Source organism: Macaca mulatta, chromosome 18 (genome assembly GCF_049350105.2).
Source record: "Macaca mulatta isolate MMU2019108-1 chromosome 18, T2T-MMU8v2.0, whole genome shotgun sequence".
Taxonomy (NCBI): Eukaryota; Metazoa; Chordata; class Mammalia; order Primates; family Cercopithecidae; genus Macaca; species Macaca mulatta.
This window is the reverse complement of record NC_133423.1, coordinates 80,693,414-80,715,912: the sequence shown is the minus strand read 5'-3', so window position 1 is coordinate 80,715,912 and position 22,499 is coordinate 80,693,414. Positions and strand designations below refer to the sequence as shown.

Here is a 22,499-nt window from a genome sequence, read left to right as displayed (position 1 = left end):
TTTTGCATGCAACTGCCGGCACCTCTCCCCCAGAAAAAGATTCATAAGAATGGCTTCCCAGGGCCCCAGTGCATGCCAAGCCTGCATTTTCACAAGGCGGGATCCTTCTACACGAATGTCCTTTTCTGCTAAATGGATCTAAATGGCAAACTGTATTGGCAGCGGTCAGGAACACCAGGGTCAGCCGGGACGCAGACAGCAGCATCCTGCCATTTTGCTGACCTAAGGATAAAGGCAGCCCGGGTTTTCCATCACGCTTCATCTTGATCCTAGATCCAAACCAGCTAGTTGTTTACACTCCCGCCAACCAGTCGCAGCAAGGCTGGCATCAGCGTGTTTCCCATTTCTTCCCTTCTTCACAAAAGCCAGAACACAGATCCCGGTAGACAACCATCTCGCTGCCCACGCCTCCACAGAGTCACGACATAGACTCACCCTGTGCACCTTGCGGCCTGTTCAAGGGAAGCCTGTTTGTTAGCCGGGGTTACAGCTACGTTTCATTCTGGAGCTGAGTTCAGGGAGATACAATGACACAGTGAGAAGAAAAGAAAGAATGAACAGAAGGACCCAATGGACGGAGGTCACAAGCTCAACTTTCTTGTCCGGCTTTCATGCTGGGACCTGTTCACTCGTGGCAGGGTCACCCATAAAGCCTCTGTGCTGCTCTCTTATGTTGCATCCCAGAGGAACAACGAGGACTCTTCTCCCCTACCGGACAGAACAGTCTAGAAAGACTCACTGTTGTGTCCAGTCCAAGCTATCAAAAGTATAGATTTTCTGTGCTCTGGACTAATGTATCAAGAGCTAGCAGCCATTCATGGGAACAGTTCTGCAAACCTCAATCATAACTGTTTTGGTCTCCTTGGTTCTTCCTTTCCTTTTCTAATTTAAGGAAGACAAAATCCAGAAAACCCACTAGGGTAGAGCCCCTGGGAGGCTGAAATGTGAAACATAGGGCACACGCACCTTAGGGCACTGAACCAGAAAACCGCAAAACGCAGAAGCTGTGTAAACGATAAATCACAATAAATCCCAGCCCTCCCACAAACTAACTGTGTAGAGGAGTAGAATTTTGTGTTGGTGAGAGCCTGGGCTCTGGAATCAGACACACGAAATTTAAATATCTTCCTGGATGTCCCTGCACTTCTGCTCCCTCCGTTCCCTCCGTTCCATAAAATGGGGCAATGGTGGCGCCTCCCTTACAGGGCTGTGGTGAAGATTAACGACAATGACGTGTCCATAGCACTTAGAACAGTGCTGGCGCACAGCAAAGGTTCAATAAGTGCTGATTATTACCGTGATGCTGCAGCCACTTAAATGAATAAAGTATATCCTTAGATGCTGATACGTATAGAAAAGGCTTCAAGGTGTATCAAGTGAAAAAGCCATATGCAAATCTGTAATGACACCTCTATTATTTTTAATTGTGTAAGCATATGCACATAACCATAAAATGGTTCTTTGAAGAAAACAAACAGAAATCACGAGAACGTATTAACAGCAACTGTACTAAGTTGAGAAGCCTTCACTCTCCAGTCTGTACCTTTCTACACTATGTGAATCTTGTAATTCTACACAATATATTTCTTATATTTATTATTATTATTATTGAGACAGAGTCTCACTCTGTCACCCAGGCTGGAGTGCAGTGGCACAAACTTGGCTCGCTGCAACCTCCACCTCCCGGGTTCAAGTGATTCTCCTGCCTCAGCCTCCCGAGTAGCTGGGATTACACACTCGGCTAATTTTTGTGTTTTTATTAGAGACCAGGTTTCATCATATTGGTCAGGCTGGTCTCGAACTCCTGACCTTGTGATCCACCCGTCTCGACCTCCCAAAGTGCTGGGATTACAGGCATGAGCCACCACATCTGGCCTCCTTATATTTATTTTTAAATGTCAACAGATGTGATCTAAGCAGAGGAATTAGGGTACACATTTTGTATTCTTTAGGCTTCTCTATATAAATATAGCTTTTTTGTTTTTGAAACAGGGTCTCGCTCTGTCACGAAGGCTGGAGTGCAGTGGTGCAATCATGGCTTACTGTAGCCTCAACTTTCTGGGCTCAAGCAATCCTCCCACCTCAGCCACCCGAGTAGCTGGGACTACAGGCGCATGCCACCATACCTGGCTACTTATTATTATTATTTTGGGGTAGTGGGTAGAGAGGGTTTCAGTGTTGTCCAGGCTGGTCTCGAACTCCTGTGCTCAAGCGATCCTCCTGCTTCAGCCTCCCAAGGTGCTGAGATTACAGGCTTGAGCCACTGCACCCAGATAAATGTAACTTTTTACACTAGTATTTTCTCTCTACACTGCTGTCCCTCAAAATTATCAAAAGTTAGAATGACCATCACCTAATCCCCTCACCCTGCTTCTGCAAGATACGCCACGAGTAACTTGTAATTAATCAGCGTTAACGTAACAAAGCTGATGAAGTGGCATTCAGGAAACTCACGTAAATCGTGCATAATCCTGGGAGCTCCTGGGAGTGTGTCTCCTGTGTGGATGCCGCTGACTGTAGGTGTTATATGTGCCGTGTGTTTTCAGTAGGAAAATATTTAATACTGTTGATCTAAACCCTCTTCCTGCTAGGAACTAATTACGCACATTTAAACCATATCAATTTTTGTATGTGCTGCAATTCACATAGCATAAAATTAACCATTTCAAAGTGAACACCTCAGTGCCGCTGAGCACATCCACACCCTTATTTAACCCCAAAACACTTTCTTCACCCTAAATCACTCCATGTTCATTAAGCGGTTATTCCCCATTGCCCCTTCTCCACCCCTGGCAATCACAAATCTACTTAGTCTCCATGTACCAACTTCCTCTGCACAAGCCCTATGAATGGAATCACACCATATGTGACCTTTTGTGTCTGGTTTCTTTCATTCAGTATAATGTTTTCAAGGTTCATCCACATTGTAGCATGTATCGGTATTTTATTCCTTTTTATAGCTGAATAGTTTTTCATTGTATGTATATATCACAATTTGCTCATCCATTCATCACAGGCATTTGGGCTGCTTCCACCTTTTGGCTATTATGAATGTACGAGTATTTGAGCACCACCTTCCCAACAGGCACAGACCGCACCCGGGAGTCCACAGTTACATCTGTCTGCAAACTGAGACCAACACTCAAAAGAGTGAGGTCCTGGAGATGCCAAATAAACAGACTTGGCTGCAAGATGGCGAAACATGGTGCTGCGGTGGCTTCAGCCAAGGTCTCCCTGTGGCTTCCCAGAGGGTGCTGGTGACTCAGAGTGTGTCAGGGATGACTAACAACTGGTTTTGCATGTGGCCTGAGAACGCAGATCCCCTGAAGCCCCAGGACAGGAAGCATATCCGGGAGGGCCGGACCCAGAAGATTTCCCAAACCCACCCAGCACCCAACTCCATGTCCATCTGGGAGTTGTGACAGGGTGGCAGCTCGGGTGCTACCTCCCTAACCAACTAGCGCTCCAGTGAATCAACCCACCAGGAAATCTAGAAAATAACAGTAACTTTAAATACTTTTCAGATAGGCACTATGTAAACATTGAGGTATTATTATTTGAATTAAGGCAATACTTTATTTTCAAGTGATGGAGATGTTTATAATCCAGGTATTACACTATCTGTTTATTTTCAGTAACACATATTGCTTTATAGCTTTCAAGTACATTTAAGTTATTTGTACATCTGTTAATCATTCTTCCTCAGGTGCTGGTCATGCCCACACAGGTAAGGTGACCAGATAGAACTGAAGAAATAAAAATCAAAAAACTCAAGAAAATAAATTATTTCAAGCACAACTTTTTCAATCAATCAAAAGTAAGTCTAGGGGCTGAATTCTTAAAGCTTTGCCACATGTCCTCATTTCCCTTGGTACAATGGCATTTCAGAGCCTGTTGACACCGCTTTCTAAATGGACAAGTCCAAACTGTGTTTGCTACAGTCCGAGAATATCAACACGTTGAAAGACAGCTTTGGTTTTTTAAAGTCCTGCTATACTTCACTTGCGACTCTGAAACACATTCGTGCTTTAGTGGACTGGATTTTTTAGAAAAAGAAGAAGAAGGAAAAGGAGAAGGAGAAAGAGCCACGTTGTGGCTCCACCCCTGTGCCACTCGCTGCCGTGAGCTTTCCTGTTCCTTCTCGCCAGGGAGAAAGCACTCTCAACAGGTCAAGCCAAACTGTCCGGAGAAGGCTGTCTGCACTGCTCAGGCGTAAAAGAGAAGGATTTCATTCCCTTTCCTTCCCACATCAAACAGGGCACTCAGGGAGGAAATAAACTGTAATTGGGCATGAGCCAGCAATCAGACAGCCCCCTTCCTCAGCCTTCCCCATCCCCGCCCCTCCAAAATAAAATAAATGGACATTATCCTCATCTACAACATTTATGAATAGAAACATCTTTTATTAGAAAACAAAAAGCCACGAAGAAGAAAACGCATAGAACGTCCCTAGCGGGGAAACAGGCCGAGCCAAGCAGCCCCCACACTCAGGCTGGCGCTGAGAACTGAGGTCCCTTCCTGTCTGCATGAACGGGACTTGCTATTCCTCTGTCTCATTAGCATGTCTTTGCTCTTCCGGACCATCCACCCAGACAAATGGGAGGACTGTTCCTGCCAGCAACTTCCCTGAAGGCCCATCTACTCTGCAGTAGGAAGCAGCAGAAGTTTGCCCCAGGAGTCTTTGAAGTTCTCGAAACCCTTGCTTGCTGTTTCCACCAACTCTGCGCTGCAATATCGCGATTCTTACCCAATCCTCACCAAGAGCCTGCTTTGAAAGACCGCCTTCAGTCAAAGCTGCAATTCTCAACCCAGTCTGACCTTGCCTTCCCACTCAGAGACCTGCCAGCGCTTTGCCTAGTGGTCTTCCCGGAGACCACAGTGACAGTCAACTCAACTCTGTCTTCTCAGCGGCCTGTGCTGGGAGGGCTGGGGACACCGTGAGACAGGACAAAGGGCAGAGAGCAGCAGCCCTGTGACACCACAGGCCAGGCAGCCACTTTGGGAAGCCACTGACTCACTTTCCCTGGCTCGCTCTGGGTCCCTGGGGACGCTGCCACACCAGGAAACCTGGATGAGGCAGTGGATGAGGGGTATGTCCCGCTCATAAAAGAGACAGAGGAACCGCACAGGAAGTGAGGCGAGCATTTCCAAATGAAATCTCCACCCTGGATGGCAGGCCTGGGTTCACGGGAAAAGTCAAGTGTCCCTGAGGGGGCTGCTGGAGCAGCAGGATGGCCTAGCAGTAGCCTCCACCCCTGCCCACAGCTCTGAGATCCAGCTGAGGGGTGCCGTGGACATGTACGTGCTGCACACGGGCTGAGAGAGGCTGGCACTGGCGCAGGACAAGGGGTCCTACCGGCGCCTTCCTCCCAGCACAGAAAGGACTTCCCACTGGACAGATGGTGCACGGCTGGCAGCAAAGCCCCATCAGCTCTGACTCTGTGACTCCAGCCCTTGTGATACATCCACAGTGGTTTTGTCTTGGTCACTTAGCACCGACACACCAACACCCAATTCTGAAGTTCGCCACAATCCGGGGCATCCAGAGCAGTTGCCTCTTTTTTTTTTTTTTTTTTTTTTGAGATGGAGTTTTACTCTGTTGCCCAGGCTGGAGTGCAGTGGCGTTATCTCGGCTCACTGCAACCTCTGCCCCCCAGGTTCAAGCGATTCTCCTGCCTCAGCCTCCCAAGTAGCTGGGATTACAGGCACCCACCACCACACCTGGCTAATTTTTGTGTTTTTAGTGGAGATGGGGTTTCACCATGTTGGCTGGACTGATCTCGAACACCTGACCTCAAGTGATCCGCCCACCTCGGCCTTCCAAAGTGCTGGGATCAGAGGCGTGAGCCACCGTGGTGGGCCTAGAGCGGCTACCTCTTACACTATGCAGCACGCAGTGCCCCCGCAGGAGCCGCCAGCCTCAATGCAGCCCCTGCCAGGGGTTTCCCCAAGTCCAGCATCTTACACAATAGGGTCTTGCTTTAAGAACCCAGAGGCCACTTACTACAAGCAAGGAAGGCACTGCGGTGTGCGCTGCTACTGCTGACCATATCAAAGCCCCCTGGAGGCACCTCTGCCGTTAGAGACCCCTGTGCAGCAACTTCCATACATCATTTCCCAAGAAAACCTGTTTTTCTGTTTGCCCCCTTTATTCTAGCATTGGTATGATGTGGACAGAAGACGTGTGAGCATAGTATGACCTGCTTCTGGGTAACATTAACCCACCAACAGCTTTTTTTTTTTTTTTTTTGAGATGGAGTCTCACTCTGTCACCCAGGCTGGAGTGCAGTGGTGCAATCTCGGCTCGCTGCAACCTCCACCTTCCGGGTTCAAGCAATTCTCTTGCCTCAGCCTCCTGAGTAGCTGGGATTACAGGTGTGCGCCACCACGCCCAGCTAATTTTTGCATTTTTAGTAGAGACAGGGTTTCACCATGTTACCAGGCGGGTCTTGAACTCCTGACCTCAAGTGATCCACCGTCCTCAGCCTCCCAAAGTGCGGGGATTACAGGCATGAGCCACCACACCCAGTCAAAATAATTTTAAATTTTGCCTTTGGAGAAGCATAAATAACTTTACTGTAAAGAGAGGTCATCCTGATGCAATAATGCAAATTACATCAGGTTCTGAGCAAACTAGCTTGTTTCACTGGAAACGTTAGGTAAGTAGATGGTTTCTATGATTCATTCTAGAGAAGAAGGAACAAATGAACTTTTACTGAAAACTTACCATATGACTGGCATTATCCTGGATGTTCTCACAATACTTGTTACAATGACTTTGTGAGACAGTTATCATTACCAGTGAATCGGAATGTCAGAGAGTCTCAACAGCGCAACTGAAGGCCACACAAACAGCAAGTGAGGAGTCACAATTCATCCGTTAGGCTGGTCTAACTAGAATCATGGAGCTCCTCTCGTCACCCCAGGGTCTAAGGTAACAATCAGCTGCAAGTTTGCAGATCAAAGCTCTAGTCAAGGAAGACACAACTGGCCTGGCAGTGTCCTCATTGGAAAATAAAAGATGCTTAGGAGAGAAATTGCTGGGGCTCTGTGATACTCACTCTCCCTTTCAACTATTAGAAAAAGAACCCTGAGTTTTAGCTGGGCCCTTGGTTACCCAGCTTACAATGACATTTTCCCATCTTCCTTGCAGTCAGGGGTGGCCATGTGACCAGGTGCTGGCACACAGGACAGAAGAGTATACAATGTGATGACCCCACAAGCCACCAAACGAGCCCTGAACCAGACACCAAGAGGACTGAAAAAGCTGAAGTCACTATACTCTGCGATCTCCTGTTTCAGCAGCTTAGCCTGTATCCTCATCAATGCGGTGTATCTAAGAAACTTAAAAACCTGTGCTTTACTCTCCACAGGCTGAGATCATCTGGATAGTTTGTTTGATTTACTTTTTTTTTTCTTGTAGCACATTACATCTTCTCAAGCAGTAAATTCATCCTGGACCCTGAGTCTGAATTCGTACTAATTCTTTTTTTTTTTTTTTGAGACGGAGTCTCACTTTATCGCCCAGGTTGGAGTGCAGTGGCTCGATCTCGGCTCACTGCAAGCTCCGCCTCCCAGGTTCACGCCATTCTCCTGCCTCAGCCTCCCAAGTAGCCAGGACTACAGGTGCCCACCACCACACCCAGCTAATTTTTTTTTTTTTTTAATTTTTAGTAGAGACGGAGTTTCACCATGTTAGCCAGGATGGTCTCCATCTCCTGACCTTGTGATCTGCCCGCTTCAGTCTCCCAAAGTGCTGGGATTATGGGTGTGAGCCACTGCACCCGGCTGAATTCTTACAAATTCTAAGGCAGTGAAATCCAAATTTACGAGATTTATTTATATAGTATGCCACTAGATCATGCATTACAATCCGTCTCTTTAAACTCATATTCTTTCCAATGTTTTTATTTGGAACATGCCACCTGAGTAGAAAAACAAAATGTTTTCTCTCCTACTCTATTCTCACAACACAAAATGCTTCTGTGACCAAATGTACAGGAGGTTTTCCCCGCACACCAAGCAAGCCATTGATTCTTCAGCGGACACCAGCCGAGTCTCCTCTAGTTCAACTCAATTGTGAAGCTACCTGCCCGGAGATAATGTTAGATCCCACAGTGGGAGGCTGAGTCCTCCAAGGAGGCCTTCTCCCACTCCAGAGGCCCAGCACAAGGAGGAAAGTGTCCTGTGCTTCTGACTGATTGGCTGCAAATCAGGGTCCCCGTGACCCCTTTCTCAGATTTGGTTAATTTGCTAGAGTGGCTCACAGAACCCCGGGAAACACTTACTGACGTTCACCAGTTTATTATAAAGGATGTTACACAGGATGCAGATGAAGAGACTTGTAGGGCAAGGCTTGTGGGAAGGGATGTGGACTTCCATGCCCTCCCCAGTGCGCCCCTGCGCCACCCTCCAGGAGCTTCCACATGTTCAGCTATCCAGAAGCTCTCCGAACTCACCCTTTTGGGTTTGTATGGAAACTTCATGATATAGGCATGCCTGATTAAACCAGTGGCCACTAGGGATCAACTCAACCTTCAGCCCCTTCCCCTCCCTGGAAGTCCCTTCCCTGGAGGTTGGTGGTGGGGCTAAAAGTCCCAACCCTCCCATCTTGCCTTGGTCTTTCCTGTGTCCAGCCCCATCCTAAAGCTGCCAACCTGGGGACCCGCCAGCTATCAGTCAATCACGAGCAGGCAAAAAATAGTCTTCACTCCAGAGATTCTAAGGGTTTTGGGAAACAGGGGTGAAGACCAAATATACATTTCACAATATCCCACCACCCACCCCACATGTAGCTCCTCGCCAGGGGGTCTGTCTGCCACGCTGGTCTTGCAGTGGCCCAGGCGTCATTAAGTCATTGGAACCAAGACTGTGCTGGCACTGCTGCCTTCCACGTTGCAGTTGGCCTTCAGCTGCTGAGTCCACGCTCACCCATGAAAGGCCCGTGGGGTTGCCACAGCAGCAAGTATCATTGAAATGCCGGCCGGCTGGCTGCCTGCCAGAACCACGTTGTTGGTAAGCCTGTCTTGTTGGTTAGCGTGGGAGGCAGACAAAACTCTCTTTATGACCATTCAGTAACAAGAGCTTTTCAAAGAAGCAGAAGGGGGTGGGGTATCTGTTAGAACCCTCTGACCTATTTAGAGACCCCTGCTTGGTTTCCTTATGCTATGGACTGTTTCAGCCCCTCCATGCATAACCAACCATCATTACTTGAGATTATATAATGGGCATAGGACAATTTTCTCTAGCCTGCAATTTTCTGCCTTCGTGACAACCTATTACCAATCCAAGATTGATTCACTGTGACACCTGGTGCTAACCCATGACCAGAATAATAAACACAAGCAATTCACTGTGGCGACTCATTTCTGCAGAAGAGCCGCAGGAGAGGAGGACAGTCATCTGCTCATTAGTGTAGCAGATAAGTAACTACATTATTTCCCCACCCAACACCAAGCAGTGTATGGAAAACAAATAGTTTCACAAAGGAAAAACAGCTTTATACTCTAAATATTGAATTGCAGATGCTCTATTATATCACTGACTCAGCCTCTACTACAATGTAAATATATTTATATTCTATATAACAATATATTTATATTACATATTTACATCATGTATGTTACATAAAGAAACTGTGTGGGTGTGGGTGGGTGTGTGTGCACGTGTGTGTGTGTGTCACCTACTACAGAGGCATGGTTGGAGTGAATCTTAAACTGAAACAGATGGAATCGCCATCTATGCTGACAGAAGAGACTGCGATAGAATTAAACTGACATACGAAACTGTCCTTTTTATGGTATCCGATTGGAATTTTTATGGGCTTGACCTTGTCGCAGGGGCAGAATCTGTCATCCATGGAAAGTCATAAAGCTGAGTCACCTTGGCACACTATTCAAAACTCATTAACCGATTCTCTGCTAGACACAGAAATCTATTGATCCATTTTTAAAATTGGTACATAAAACATTTATAAGTGTAAATATGTAATAAATTTTAATAGCTATTTGAAAGAGATAATACATATTTGAAAACAAAAACAAGGAGTCCTTGCCCCACCACCCAATTACATCCGAGAACACTCACACCAAAAGCTTTTCCAATGACAGGGGCAGACTTGGAAATTTACCACAGAAGAGTCCTGTGCTTTTAAAATAAATTAGCATCTTCTAATACAAATTACACAAAATTTACAAAGCAAGTTGTTTTACCACCACAATCTGAAGGCTTTTTAGAAACTGTAGGCATAACTCACTTAAGACTTCTATTGCTTTCGGCAAATCTTATTATTAATAAACATTTGCTGAATTGACTTTGGATATTTGATGTGATATTACACAGTGAGGAAATAATCACAAAATACTCCCAAGAGGAATGCCATTATTTTGATGTACGGAGTCGTCAAGGGGTTTACAAATGAACAAAACCAAATTCACATACGCTGGGAAATCTCAGCTCTGCCAATCAACAAATGAAAAAAAGGGAGGTAGGAGGGCAGGGACTTCCCCACAGTCACCAGAGAAAGTCCCTGCGCTCCAGCATCCAGCACCCTGAGCATCATCTGGGAGGGAGGCCCAGCCAACTCTGGTCCTCAAAGGTCTGGACAGGGAATGAGATTAGCAGCAAAAGTGGGCAGTGCAATTCTAGGGCAACAGTTTTAGGTTTAGGATCTAAATGCTAGAATCAAAAGGAAATGTTTTCAGGCTAGGCATGGTGGCTCACATCTGTAATCCCATCACTTTGGGAAGCTGAGGGGAGAGGATCACTTGAGGCAAGTAGTTCAAGACCAGTCTGGGCAACCTAGAAAGACCTTCTAAAAAAATTTTTTTAATAAAAAATTAGCCAGGCATGGTGGTGTGTACCTGTGATCCCAGCTACTCAGGAGGCTGAGGCAGGAGGGTTGTGTGAGCCCAGGAGTTCCAGACCAGCTGGGGCAACCTAGTGAGACCCCATCTCTGCAAAAATTTTAAAAATTAGCCAGGCGTGGTGGTGCATGTCTGTTGTCCCACATACTCAGGAGGATGAGGCAGGAGGATCCCTTGTGCTCAGGAGTTCAAGACTGCAGTAAGCTATGACCTCACCGTGGCACTCCAACCTGGCTGACAGCAAGACTCTGCTTAAAGAAAAACACGCTTTCATATTGGCAAAGAAGATGTTACTGATTTTCTACATCAAAATGATAATGAAAGAAAAATTGCCCTTTGCCCAAGCTGATCTTGAACTCCTGAGTTTAAGCGATCCCTCCCACCTCAGCCTCCCGAGTAGCTGGGATTACGGGCATGCACAACGGTGCTCAGCTTACCCATTTTTAAAAGAAGAAATAGGTGCTCAATACCTTAAGAGACTTTGTAGAAACCTTTCTCTTTCGTCTGGCATGCCATCCAGACTGAGGAAAAGCCGGAAACTTCAGGGCCACGCGAGCCACAGCCACAGCCACAGCCACGTCACCAAGTGCGGAAGCAGCGTGGAGGCTGTGGTAATGCTGGTGGTGTGCATCGCCACAGGATCAGCTTTGACAAATGTCACCCAGGTTATGTGGGAAAGTAGGTGTGAGGCATTACCACTTGAAGAGGAAACAGAGCTTCAGCCCAACTGTCAACTTTGACAAGCTGTGGACTCTGGCCAGCGAGCAGACACAGGTGAATGCTGCTAAAAGCAAGACGGAGGGCCGGGTGCGGGGGCTCACGCCTATAATCCCTACACTTTGGGAGGCAGAGGCAGGCGGACCACTTGAGGTCAGGAGTTCCAGACAGCCTGGCCAACATGGTGAAACCCTGTCTCTACTAAAAACACAAAAATTAGGCAGGCATGGTGGCAGGCGCCTATAATCCCAGCTGCTTGAGAGGCTGAGACATGAGAATCACTTGAACCCGGGAGGCAGAGGTTGCAGTGAGCCGAGATTGCGCCACTGCACTCCAGCCTGGGTGACAGAAAGAGACTCCATCTCAAAAAAAAAAAACACCACCACCACCAACACCACCACCACCAACACCACCACCACCACCACCACCACCACCACCAACACCAACACCAACACCACCACCACCACCACCACCACCACCACCAACACCACCACCAACACCAACACCAACACCACCAACACCACCACCACCACCACCAACACCAACACCACCACCACCACCAACACCAACACCACCACCACCACCACCACCACCACCACCAACACCACCACCACCACCAACACCACCACCACCACCACCAACACCACCACCACCAACACCACCACCACCAACACCACCACCAACACCACCACCACCACCACCAACACCAACACCACCACCACCACCACCACCAACACCACCAACACCACCAACACCACCACCAACACCACCACCAACACCACCACCACCAACACCACCACCACCACCACCACCACCACCAACACCACCACCACCACCACCAACACCACCAACACCACCACCAACACCACCAACACCACCAACAACACCACCACCACCACCACCACCACCACCAACACCACCACCACCACCACCACCACCACCACCACCACCACCACCACCACCAAAAGGCTCCTCCCATCACTGCTATGGTACAACTAGGCTACGATAAAGTTCTGGGAAAGGCAAAGCTCCCAAAGCAGGCTGTCATCGTGAAGGCCCAATTCTGATGAGCTGAGGAGAAGATTAAGAATGCTGGGGGGGGCCTGTGTCCTGGTGGCTTGAAGCCACATGGAAGGAGGTTCATTAAATGCTAAATACTTTGTAAAAACAAAACAAAACAAAAAGAAATGGATATGGAGAGAATAAAGCCACATACAACTTGTCTCTCATCTGGCACACAGTGCTGAGGTGCCAGAGACTCGAGTCCTTCCCCGCCCCACTGCTTCCCCACAGGGGTGGCCCCTCGAGCCCCGCTTTGTCCATCCTATCTGGGGTCCTTTCTGCACCCTGCCTGCCTCTCCTTTCTGCTGTTCCTCACCTTCACTGACAATTCACCCCTCCACGCCTGCAGAGAGCCTCCCCAGCTGCCAGGTACACGTCTTCAAGTCGCTCGCCACATTTCCCACCTGTCCCCAACCGTGCCCCACCTTGTGAAGGTCTGAGCCCTGTGGAGCCAGCGTTAGAAACAGACCTTAGGTCCAACTCCTCATCTGGCTCTCCGATTTCAAACACTTAGACTTAAACTTACATAAAAGGCCAGACTATTTTGAACTATTCTTTTCAACAAATTTGAACAAACGTATGAGGTTGAAGCCTACCCTAAAAGAAAGAATGCTTCAAAACACCTTCAACATTTCATTTCAATGTTCAGTAGCCTAGATCTTCTAAGAGGTTTACACGGGAAAGACAAAGCAATGACTTTTCTAGCTAAACATTAAAAGACTGCTTGAAATTACAAAGACACACAGTCAGCTCAGGTGCCCATCAACAGTGGACTGGATAAAGAAAATGCGATGCATATACACCATGGAATACTATGCAGCCATAAAAAGGATCATGTCCTTTGCAACATGGATGGAGCTGGAGGTCATTATCATAAGTGAATTAATGCAGGAACAGAAAACTAAATACCACATGTTCTTACTTACAAGTGGGAGCGAAACCTTGGGTACATTCGGACACAAAGATGGGAACAATAAACACTGGGGATTCCAAAATGCGGGAGGGAGGGAGGACAGCAAGGGTTGAAAAACTACCTATCAGGTACTATGAGGTACTATGTTCACTACTTGGGCAACAGTAACATTAGAAGCCCAAAGCTCAGCATTATACAATATGCCCATGTAATAAACCTGCACATGCATCTCCTGAATCTAAAAAAAAAAAAAAAAAAAAAAAAAAAGCCTGCCAGGGATGCTTCCTGTTGGGTGGCTCCTGGCAGGTGCTTGGCAGACATCTCAGCCCAGGACCATGCCTGCCGTCTCCCTCCACCACTGATCAAAATGTCCCCGTGTAAAATGCTATGCTGGGCTTTAGAAAGCGCCTTCGTATCCATGCCCCTGTGAAGTGGCCACTCAGCTCTGTTTAAACACCTCCTATGACAAAGAATTCAAAAGTCCCATACTCGAAGCTCCTCAGCCATTTTTCAAATGTCGCCAAAGCAGTCGCATGACATCCAGCACCACACCAGAGCCCCCAGCACTGGGAACCACCCTCCAGGTTAAACAGTGCCTCAGGGACAAGGACTCCCCCTTCCTTGTTCAGGACACCCACACTCCAGTAAACAAAACCGGCCACAATCATCCTCTCGGCTCACCCTTAGCTCACTCACAACTTAAACTCACGAGTTTTAGCCCATGTTCTCCTAGTTAGATATGTAACGCATCCTGTCCCTGTTCAGGAAAGGCAGCGGGCGTGGTGGCTTCACAGCACAATCGCTAGAGTCCATGGGCCAGGAGGTAAGCACAGGTCCTGCCACTTACTGGCTGCGGGGCCCTGAGCAAGTACTTAACTTCTCCAGGCTTCCATCTCAATCGCACAATAGTGACAGGAAGAGCAACACCTCACAGGGCTGTGACAGCGCAGGGAAGGAGTTCGTCCAGTGTCAGTATTTAGAGTGCGATAGATACTAGCTCTTATGTACCTGAGGACCTGAGTGTATGACCTTAGTTTAGCCTGCCTGCCTGCTTTCCTTCCTTCCTCCCTCCCTCCCTCCCTTCCTTCCTTCCTTCCCTCCCTCCCTCCCTCCCTTCTTCCTCCCTCCCTTCTTCCTCCCCCCCTCCCTCCCTCCTCCCCGCCACCCTGCCCCCCAGCTTCCATCTCACATAACTGGGCACAGGTTCCCGACTATGGGGCACACCTCTCCCATATAACAGAACACATTTTCTCCCCTCTTTGCATTTGTATTAATAGATACTCCCCTCTTTTCAGTTAGGAGGAATTTGACCCATGCCAGCAAAATTCACCTATTTTTACCAACCAAGCCCTCCCTCCCCAGTAACTATGCCTCCTATTTTTTTCTAGTCTCTTCTTTCTAAGAGCTATTGCCTCAAATTTCAAGGATCACTAGAAAACAAGGGTACAAGGTCTCTGAGGGAAGGATGGGCAAGGGTTTGCAGACAATGGAGAGGCTGGTTGCAGAAGGGTTGCAGATGGTGTCTGAGCCCAAGAACCTCATCAACAGAGCAGGGAACCAAGGCCGTGGTCCCAGCAGTCTTGTCCACACCCACCTGTGGACCGAATCCTGGAGGGAACCAGGGCCCAGGAAAATGGAATGAAGCTTGGAGTTTGGGCTGGGTCTCCAGGCAGAGAATAGGAATGAGAATTCTAGGCCAAGCTACTAAGCAGAATGAAGGAGAACCTGGGCTTCCAGAATGCCTGTGGATACCGAATGCCTGTGGATACTAATAATGATTCAATTATTGTGATAGAGTCAAGACATTAGTGTCCTATCAAAGCCTTCCTAATGTGCATCCATGGAGGATAGGCAAGGGTTTGTCCCTCAGAGCATACACCATATATGCCACATCTGCACACATCATATGGTTCTAACCTGGTGGGAGGAGTGACTCCCTCACAGCTCACTGTTTGGGAAGAGGAAGGATCCAGGATCTAGGATCATTTCCAATACATTGCATGTTAAGCTCAATTTATTCCTAACTTGTAGACTCACAATTCCCACTGACTTGGCAATTTCTGGATTAGCTCCAATGGAAGTGATCCCACTCACACCAAAGTGGAAAAAATAAAGATTTACAGCATGGACAACGCCCAAGTGCTGTGTGCAGTGGAAACTGTCTAACCCATCATTCTATTGGCTTGTTTTCTACCGCTGATCCAAACACATCAGCATCCAGAGCCAGGTGCCACCCGGTGAAAGCTCAGCTCATCCCCATTGCTTCCCTTAACCTACCCTCAAGTTTCAGTCCTGCAGCAGCCACCAAGTGGAATTCAATACAGGCCATGCTCCAGGTTATCATGCTCAGCAAGAGGAGCATTAGCACAGATGATGAAAACTCGCAGAAACTCAGCACCCAGCAAAACTCTTGTGGGTTTACGGTGGCTCAAACAATACTGTTGCATGAGGAAAGCAATGCATTCATTCAGACTCCAGCCCACAGTGTTCAAGGCACCCTGCAAAGTTCAGCGCCAACCAGCTGATTCCTTCAGGGAATTTTTAAATTTGCCTGAGATGTTGTCACTTTATCATGACAGTTAAGGGGAGAAGGGAAAAGAAAGTCCTTGCAGTCGCACCAAGCACTAGGGGGAGGTTAGAGACATGGCTGTGGTGGAGAGCATGGGCTCTGGTGTCAGACAAGCCTGGGTACAAGTTCCAGCACCCACCTTCTCACTGCATGCCCGCACCTAAGCCGCTAACAGGGCCGTTGTGAGGACCAGAGATTGTGAACAGAGCACTGAGCGTGAACTAATGTCACCACTGGGTCTAATGTATTCCGGGGGAGGATTCTGCCCTCTGCTCACCTGGCTGCAGCCCTGCCCTGCTGCAGTGGGTGCAGGACTTGGGCCTCTGCCACTGGGGAGGTTTCTCTGGAGACAGAGCAGACCTAGGGCTCTGATGAAACCCCTGCCCCAGGGGCCCAGCCTCAGTCAGTGACAGGCCCTCTCCTTGTTGCCTGCATGCGTGTGGCTCCACGTCCCCCTGGATGCAGATGGTCTGGTACCTGCACAGGCAGGGCGGAGCCCATGCTGGATGAACCCAAGAGCTCTGAGGGCATTACAAGTGACCGGTGCTCCTGGGAAGAGGAATGGCAGAGCTGAGGGAGATGGAACCAGGGCATTGTTTCTCGCTCTTCATCCTTTGTGTCTTCTGCATTTTGTCCTCTGCACACATAAATATATAAAAGGGAAAGTGAATGAAAAATGCAAACCTACCTTTGCAAATGGGTGCAAATTAAAACTTGTCTGAGTTCAATTCCCATCTGTTTGGGGGAGGAGCTTATTATCATAGATGAAAAAGCAAATTCAGGCCAGGCATGGTGGCTCATGCCTGTAATCCCAGCACTTTGGGAGCTGAGGCGGGCAGATCACTTGAGGCCAGGAGTTCGAGACCAGCCTGGCCAACATGGCATCTCTACTAAAAATACAAAAATCAGCCGGGGTGGTGGCACACGCCCGTAATCCCAGCTACTCAGGAGGCTGAGGCAGGACAATCACTTGAACCCGGAAGGCAGAGGCTGCAGTGAGCTGAGAGCACACCACTGCACTCCAGCCAGGGTGACAGAGTGAGACTCTGACTCAAAAAAAAGTCTGCCTCAAACTTTGTAAAATGCTAAGACATCGCACTCCAGCCTGGGTGACAGAGTGAGACTCTGTCTCAAAATAATAATAATAATAATAATATATGAAGAAAATACTGCCTCACACAGATCAGTAGTTGGAAAGAGGAGGAATATTTTAATGTCCTTTTTCTGATCATTGTGGATGTTCTTTTTTGATACCAACACCAAACCTCAACAAATGGTAGTTTTCTGAAGGTTAGTTGGACAAAAAGAAAAGAAACAAGTGCATATGAAAACTAGTGAAATGCTACTGAGGGCTGTATTTGAATTAATAGAATTGTGCCCACATTGTTTTCCTGGTTTTGATCTGGTTGTGTAAGATACCGTCATTGCGGGGAGCTGGGTGAAGGATACATAGAACTCTCTATACTATTTTTGCAACTTCTTGTGAGTCTTCAACTATCTCAAAATAAAAGTTATTTTGAAAAAGAAAAAAAAAATGCTAAGACAGTAAATGCATATTTTAAATTTGCCCATTAAGTTTTGGGCTGGGTGAGAAATTAGTAAAAAAAATTTCCAAATAACATGCAGAAGTTGTTTTTAAACTTAAAATCTCGTCTTTTAGCTACACCCACAGCGATACTGTAGAGAAGAGCTAGATTTTGGTGTATCTGAATGGCTCAGATTATGTTCCTTCCAAAAGAGATATTTTACGTACAATCATTTTTTATATGAAGCATATGAAAAATCACCCAGAATCTACCACATATTTACCACACAAATGTCCATCTTTAGATCTGTCATTCAACACCATGTTATTCCTTTTATGCAACAGAATGCAGTGTGTGAGAAGTACGTCAAGAGAAGAGTTAAAAAACAACCAGGGGTAAATTCATAATTCAGGTGCAACTGGCTCTGATTTTTCTTAAATTCAGAAATTAAATTTTTAATAGAACATAGAGTCCAAAAACAGACCCACATACACATGGAAATTTCATTTATGACAAAGATAACATGTCAGACCAGTCCATAATCATCATGAATTAATAAATACATGGTATTAAAACAACCAACTAGGCATTTACAGTAGGGGGGAGGGGAGACTAAATCCCTAGATGGTTCTTTATCCCAAAATCCAAGTGCTCAAATAATTTAAAATGTAAAAAAGAAAATATGAAAGTACTAGTACAAAATATAGCTAAATACTTTTTTTTTTTTTTTTTTTTTGAGACGGAGTCTCGCTCTGTCGCCCAGGCTGGAGTGCAGTGGCCGGATCTCAGCTCACTGCAAGCTCCGCCTCCCGGGTTCACGCCATTCTCCTGCCTCAGCCTCCCGAGTAGCTGGGACTACAGGCGCCCGCCGCCTCGCCCGGCTAGTTTTTTGTATTTTTAGTAGAGACGGGGTTTCTCCGTGTTAGCCAGGATGGTCTCAATCTCCCGACCTTGTGATCCGCCCACCTCAGCCTCCCAAAGTGCTGGGATTACAGACATGAGCCATCGTGCCCAGCCACTAAATACTTTTATAATATTAGAGTGGAGAAGGATTTTTCTAAGCAAGACATAACACATCAAAATCACAAAAGACTGACATAGTTAACTAAATGAAGATTTCTAAATATCAGTATGTTTTTCTAAAAGACAGTAAACAAAGTGAAACACGAAACAACAAACTGAGGAAAAACATATGCAATACAAATAACAAAGAGTTTAGTTTCTTAATATACAAAGATTTCTCCACAAATCAGTAACAAAAACAACCCAACTGAAAATGGGTAAATGACGTAAAGAGGCAGATAACAGAAAAATATAGTCAGTCAATAAACAAATTTTTAAAATATCCATTGTCATGATAAAGAAATGCAAATTAGAATAGATTACCATTTTTAATCTATAATATTAGCAAAAATAAAAAATTTGATTATATTCATGGCCAGGTGGGGCGGCTCACGCCTGTAATCCCAGCACTGAGGGAGGCCAAGGCGGGTGGATCACGTAAGGCCAGGAGTTCGAGACCAGCCTGGCCAACAAGGTGAAACCCCATCTCTACTAAAAATGCAAAAATTAGCCAGGTGTGGTGGCAAACGCCTGTAATCCCAGCTACTCGGTAGGCTGGGGCATGAGAATCACTAGAATCTGGGAGGTAGAGGTTGTAGCGAGCTGAGATTGCACCACTGCACTCCAGCCTGGGTGATGGAATGAGCCCCTGTCTCAAAACAAACAAACAAACAAACAAAAAATTAGGTTATATTCTGTGTTGTAAGGGTGTAGAAAATCATGTCATCAAACATTTAAAGGGAGTGTAAATTGATGCAATATTTGAGGTTAATTTTGCAATATCTTTTTAGATATCAATCTCCTGTTCTCTGACCCAATGTTCTATTTCTAGAAAATCCCACAAATACATTTCATTCACGTACATTAAGATTCAAGTACAAAGATTTTTATTGCAGAATTATTTGTAAAGCCAAAAAATGAAAACTACCTCAACATTTATCATTTGGGCACTAGTTAAGTAAATCATGATATACTGTTGTGACAGAACACTATGTGACTTTTAAAATAAATGAGATTGCTCTATACATGGTGCCAAGGAATAATTCTCAAGGTTTACATTAATGTTTGCATATGCATAGACCATAACTCAAAAAATACACAAGAAATAGAAGACATTAGTAGAGAAAGGTGGTCTTTTTTACTTTTCATTTTATACCTATATGTACCCTTTTTATTCTTTACAAGTACACATTAAGTCTAGTCATTAAAAACAACTTTTAAAAAGACTGATCTATTTGCTAAGAAAGTAGATCTCAAAGTATTCTTACCACAAAAAAAGATAACTATGTGAGATAATGAATGTGTTAGTTAGCTTAACTGTGGTTATCATTTCACAATGTATACAATCAAAGCATTATATTGCACCCCTTAAAAGTGGACATTCAATTTTTACTTGTTAACTATACTTCAGTAAAGCTGGGGTAAGAGGAAAAACTGATCTTAGCAAAGACTTTCTTCACAGAAAGGTTTTGTTTATTAAAAATAGAAACAAGACATATTTTTAATATTTGAGAGAACTGTTTTCAAACACCCTTGAACACTTTAAAATGGCTTAATTATACACAATTAACATGCTTCTCAGGCCGGACACAGTGGTTCATGCCTATAATCCCAGAACTTTGGGAGGCCAAGGCAAAAGGATCCCTTGAGGCCAGGAGTTCGAGACTAGCCTGGACAACATAGCGAGAACACACTGTCTCCACAAAAAATTTAAAAATTAGCCAAGCGTGCTGGAGGATCTGTGGTCCCAGCTACTCAGGACACCGAGGTGGGAGGACCATGTGAGTCCGGGAGTTCGAGGCTGCAGTGAGCTATGATCACACCACTGCACTCTTGCCTAGATGCCAGAGAGAGACCCTGTCTCTAAACAAAATAAAATAAAATAAAAGTAATATGCTTCTCATTTTAATTAATTGATTTTACAAGGCCTCTGAAGACACTGCTTTCCAACCTTATTCATATCCCAGCAAACACAGAAAGTGCTATTATCTATATAGCACCAGGCTGTATGGGCACACATGGCTACAGCTGGAAGAAGCCAAAGGGCCACAGCCTACCCAGCCCAGCTCCCCGGGCCAATATCCATGTCTCTGCACACTTGTGGCCCAATGGCAGCACATTCTGCCCCAGCCCTTTGGTGGGGAAACTTCTGTCCTAAGAACGTCATTTTAATATAAGTACTTAAAAATAAAAACAAAGATCCTACAGTAAGCATATGCTACAACGTAAAAACAAGCAAAACGAAATGTTATGGTGTTCGAAGTCAAGACAACTAGTTGCTTTTTTTTAAGGTCATGCTTGGAAGGCGGAACAGGGTGGGCCTCTGGGCAGCTGGTAATAGTATTTCTTGACCCAGGTGTTTACATAGGTCTGTTCCATTTGTGAAAGTCCGTCGTGCATTAAACTTAAGATTAGTGTACTCTGTATGTTATACTTCAATATAAAAAATTAGAGTATGTTATAAATTTAGTCTAATGAATGAAAATAATGATATTCTACAGTATTCATTTAGTGAATTGAAAGCTATTACTCAGCACCTTTTACTTGGCAGACCCTGTAGCAAAGTATATAAAGAAAACAACTCAGCCAGAGCTCCTCTTGTGGAAAGAATCTATTTAAACTCCCTTAAGCCTTCAAGTGATGAGGATGTAAAACGGTCTGGGAGAAGAGGCTGGTAAGGTAATATTTTGAATATGACGTGCCAGGCAAGGTTCCCTGTTAGAGGCGTTATCTACGCAAACTGTCAATATTTTGCAATGAGAAAACTGAGCCCCAGAGATTACATGATTTGCCACAGCGAATACATGCCCAAGTCCACCTGCCGCCAGGGCTCATCTGCCCTCCACTGTGCCACCCTGGCAGCAGCGTTTGCACAGTGATCCAACAGCTGTAATAGCAGACCTGGGAACCTCTAATATCTAACAGGCCCCTGCAGTCCAGCAGGTTGGCCTTCTGGATGGATCACATTTCACAAACTGACATTTCCTGAAACCAACTTATAGTGCTTAAAAGGTGCCCTGTGAGAAAGTAAAGGAAGGAAAGAACTGGAAACGGGTGCCTCCTGCACTCTGGAGCTGGGAACCCTGGAGCAGTCACACTGCCTGGGTTAGGGCCCACTTCCCGTATGACCTTTATGACACTGAGCAAAACCATTTCACATGGCTAAGCCTCTGCCCTTCACACCTGCAGATCGAAGACAAAAAGTCAACCGCATAGAGTTATTTGAGGACTAAATGAAATAACATGAGGACAGTTCACTGTAAACTGTAAAGTGCCAAACAAATATGTTGTTGTCGCTGCTGCCGTTGGTGTTATTATAAACGCATTCGAGCCTTTTACTGCCATCAAGGTGAGACCATCTCTGATACTGGACTTTGCCTCTGCACATCTCATACATTTCCAGAAATGACAAACAGTATCTGTATCTCCAAAGAACCTGATCAGGACCCTAACATTGTGGGAATTTGTATGTTTTCCTTCCATGGAAATGCTTCACACCTGATTCAAATTATTCAATAAAATTATTAAATTATGTTTTTAATACAAGACTCCTTATTTTTAAAAAGTCCATTCTATCAGACCAGTGGTGCTCTCCCTACCACATGCCGGTTTTGAACAAATAATTTGTGACATATAATGATAACAATAATAACTGGTTTGTGACACAATTAAGTCATTATGTGCATTGGGATTTAGAATCATACAAAGCTAGTTCTAATGCTCGAAGCATCATTTATTAGCAGTCAGTCCTTGAGCATGTTACTTAAATCCCTGAGCTACAGTCT

The 22,499-nt window shown here is 45.8% G+C and overlaps 1 protein-coding gene and 1 pseudogene across 5 annotated transcripts in view; one reads left to right on the top strand and one right to left on the bottom strand.

Annotated features, from left to right (window-relative positions):
- RAB31 (RAB31, member RAS oncogene family) overlaps positions 1-22,499 on the bottom strand; it is a 151,208-nt gene that overhangs the window by 111,667 nt on the left and 17,042 nt on the right. For 2 of the 5 annotated variants that reach the window (XM_077974641.1, XM_077974643.1), the window contains exon 2: positions 16,604-16,763. In XM_077974641.1, coding sequence (XP_077830767.1) covers positions 16,604-16,720 — 117 coding nt within the window. In that variant the 5' untranslated portion in view covers positions 16,721-16,763. 5 annotated transcript variants of the gene reach the window in all.
- LOC114673850 (large ribosomal subunit protein uL15-like) lies at positions 10,937-12,840 on the top strand (annotated as a pseudogene).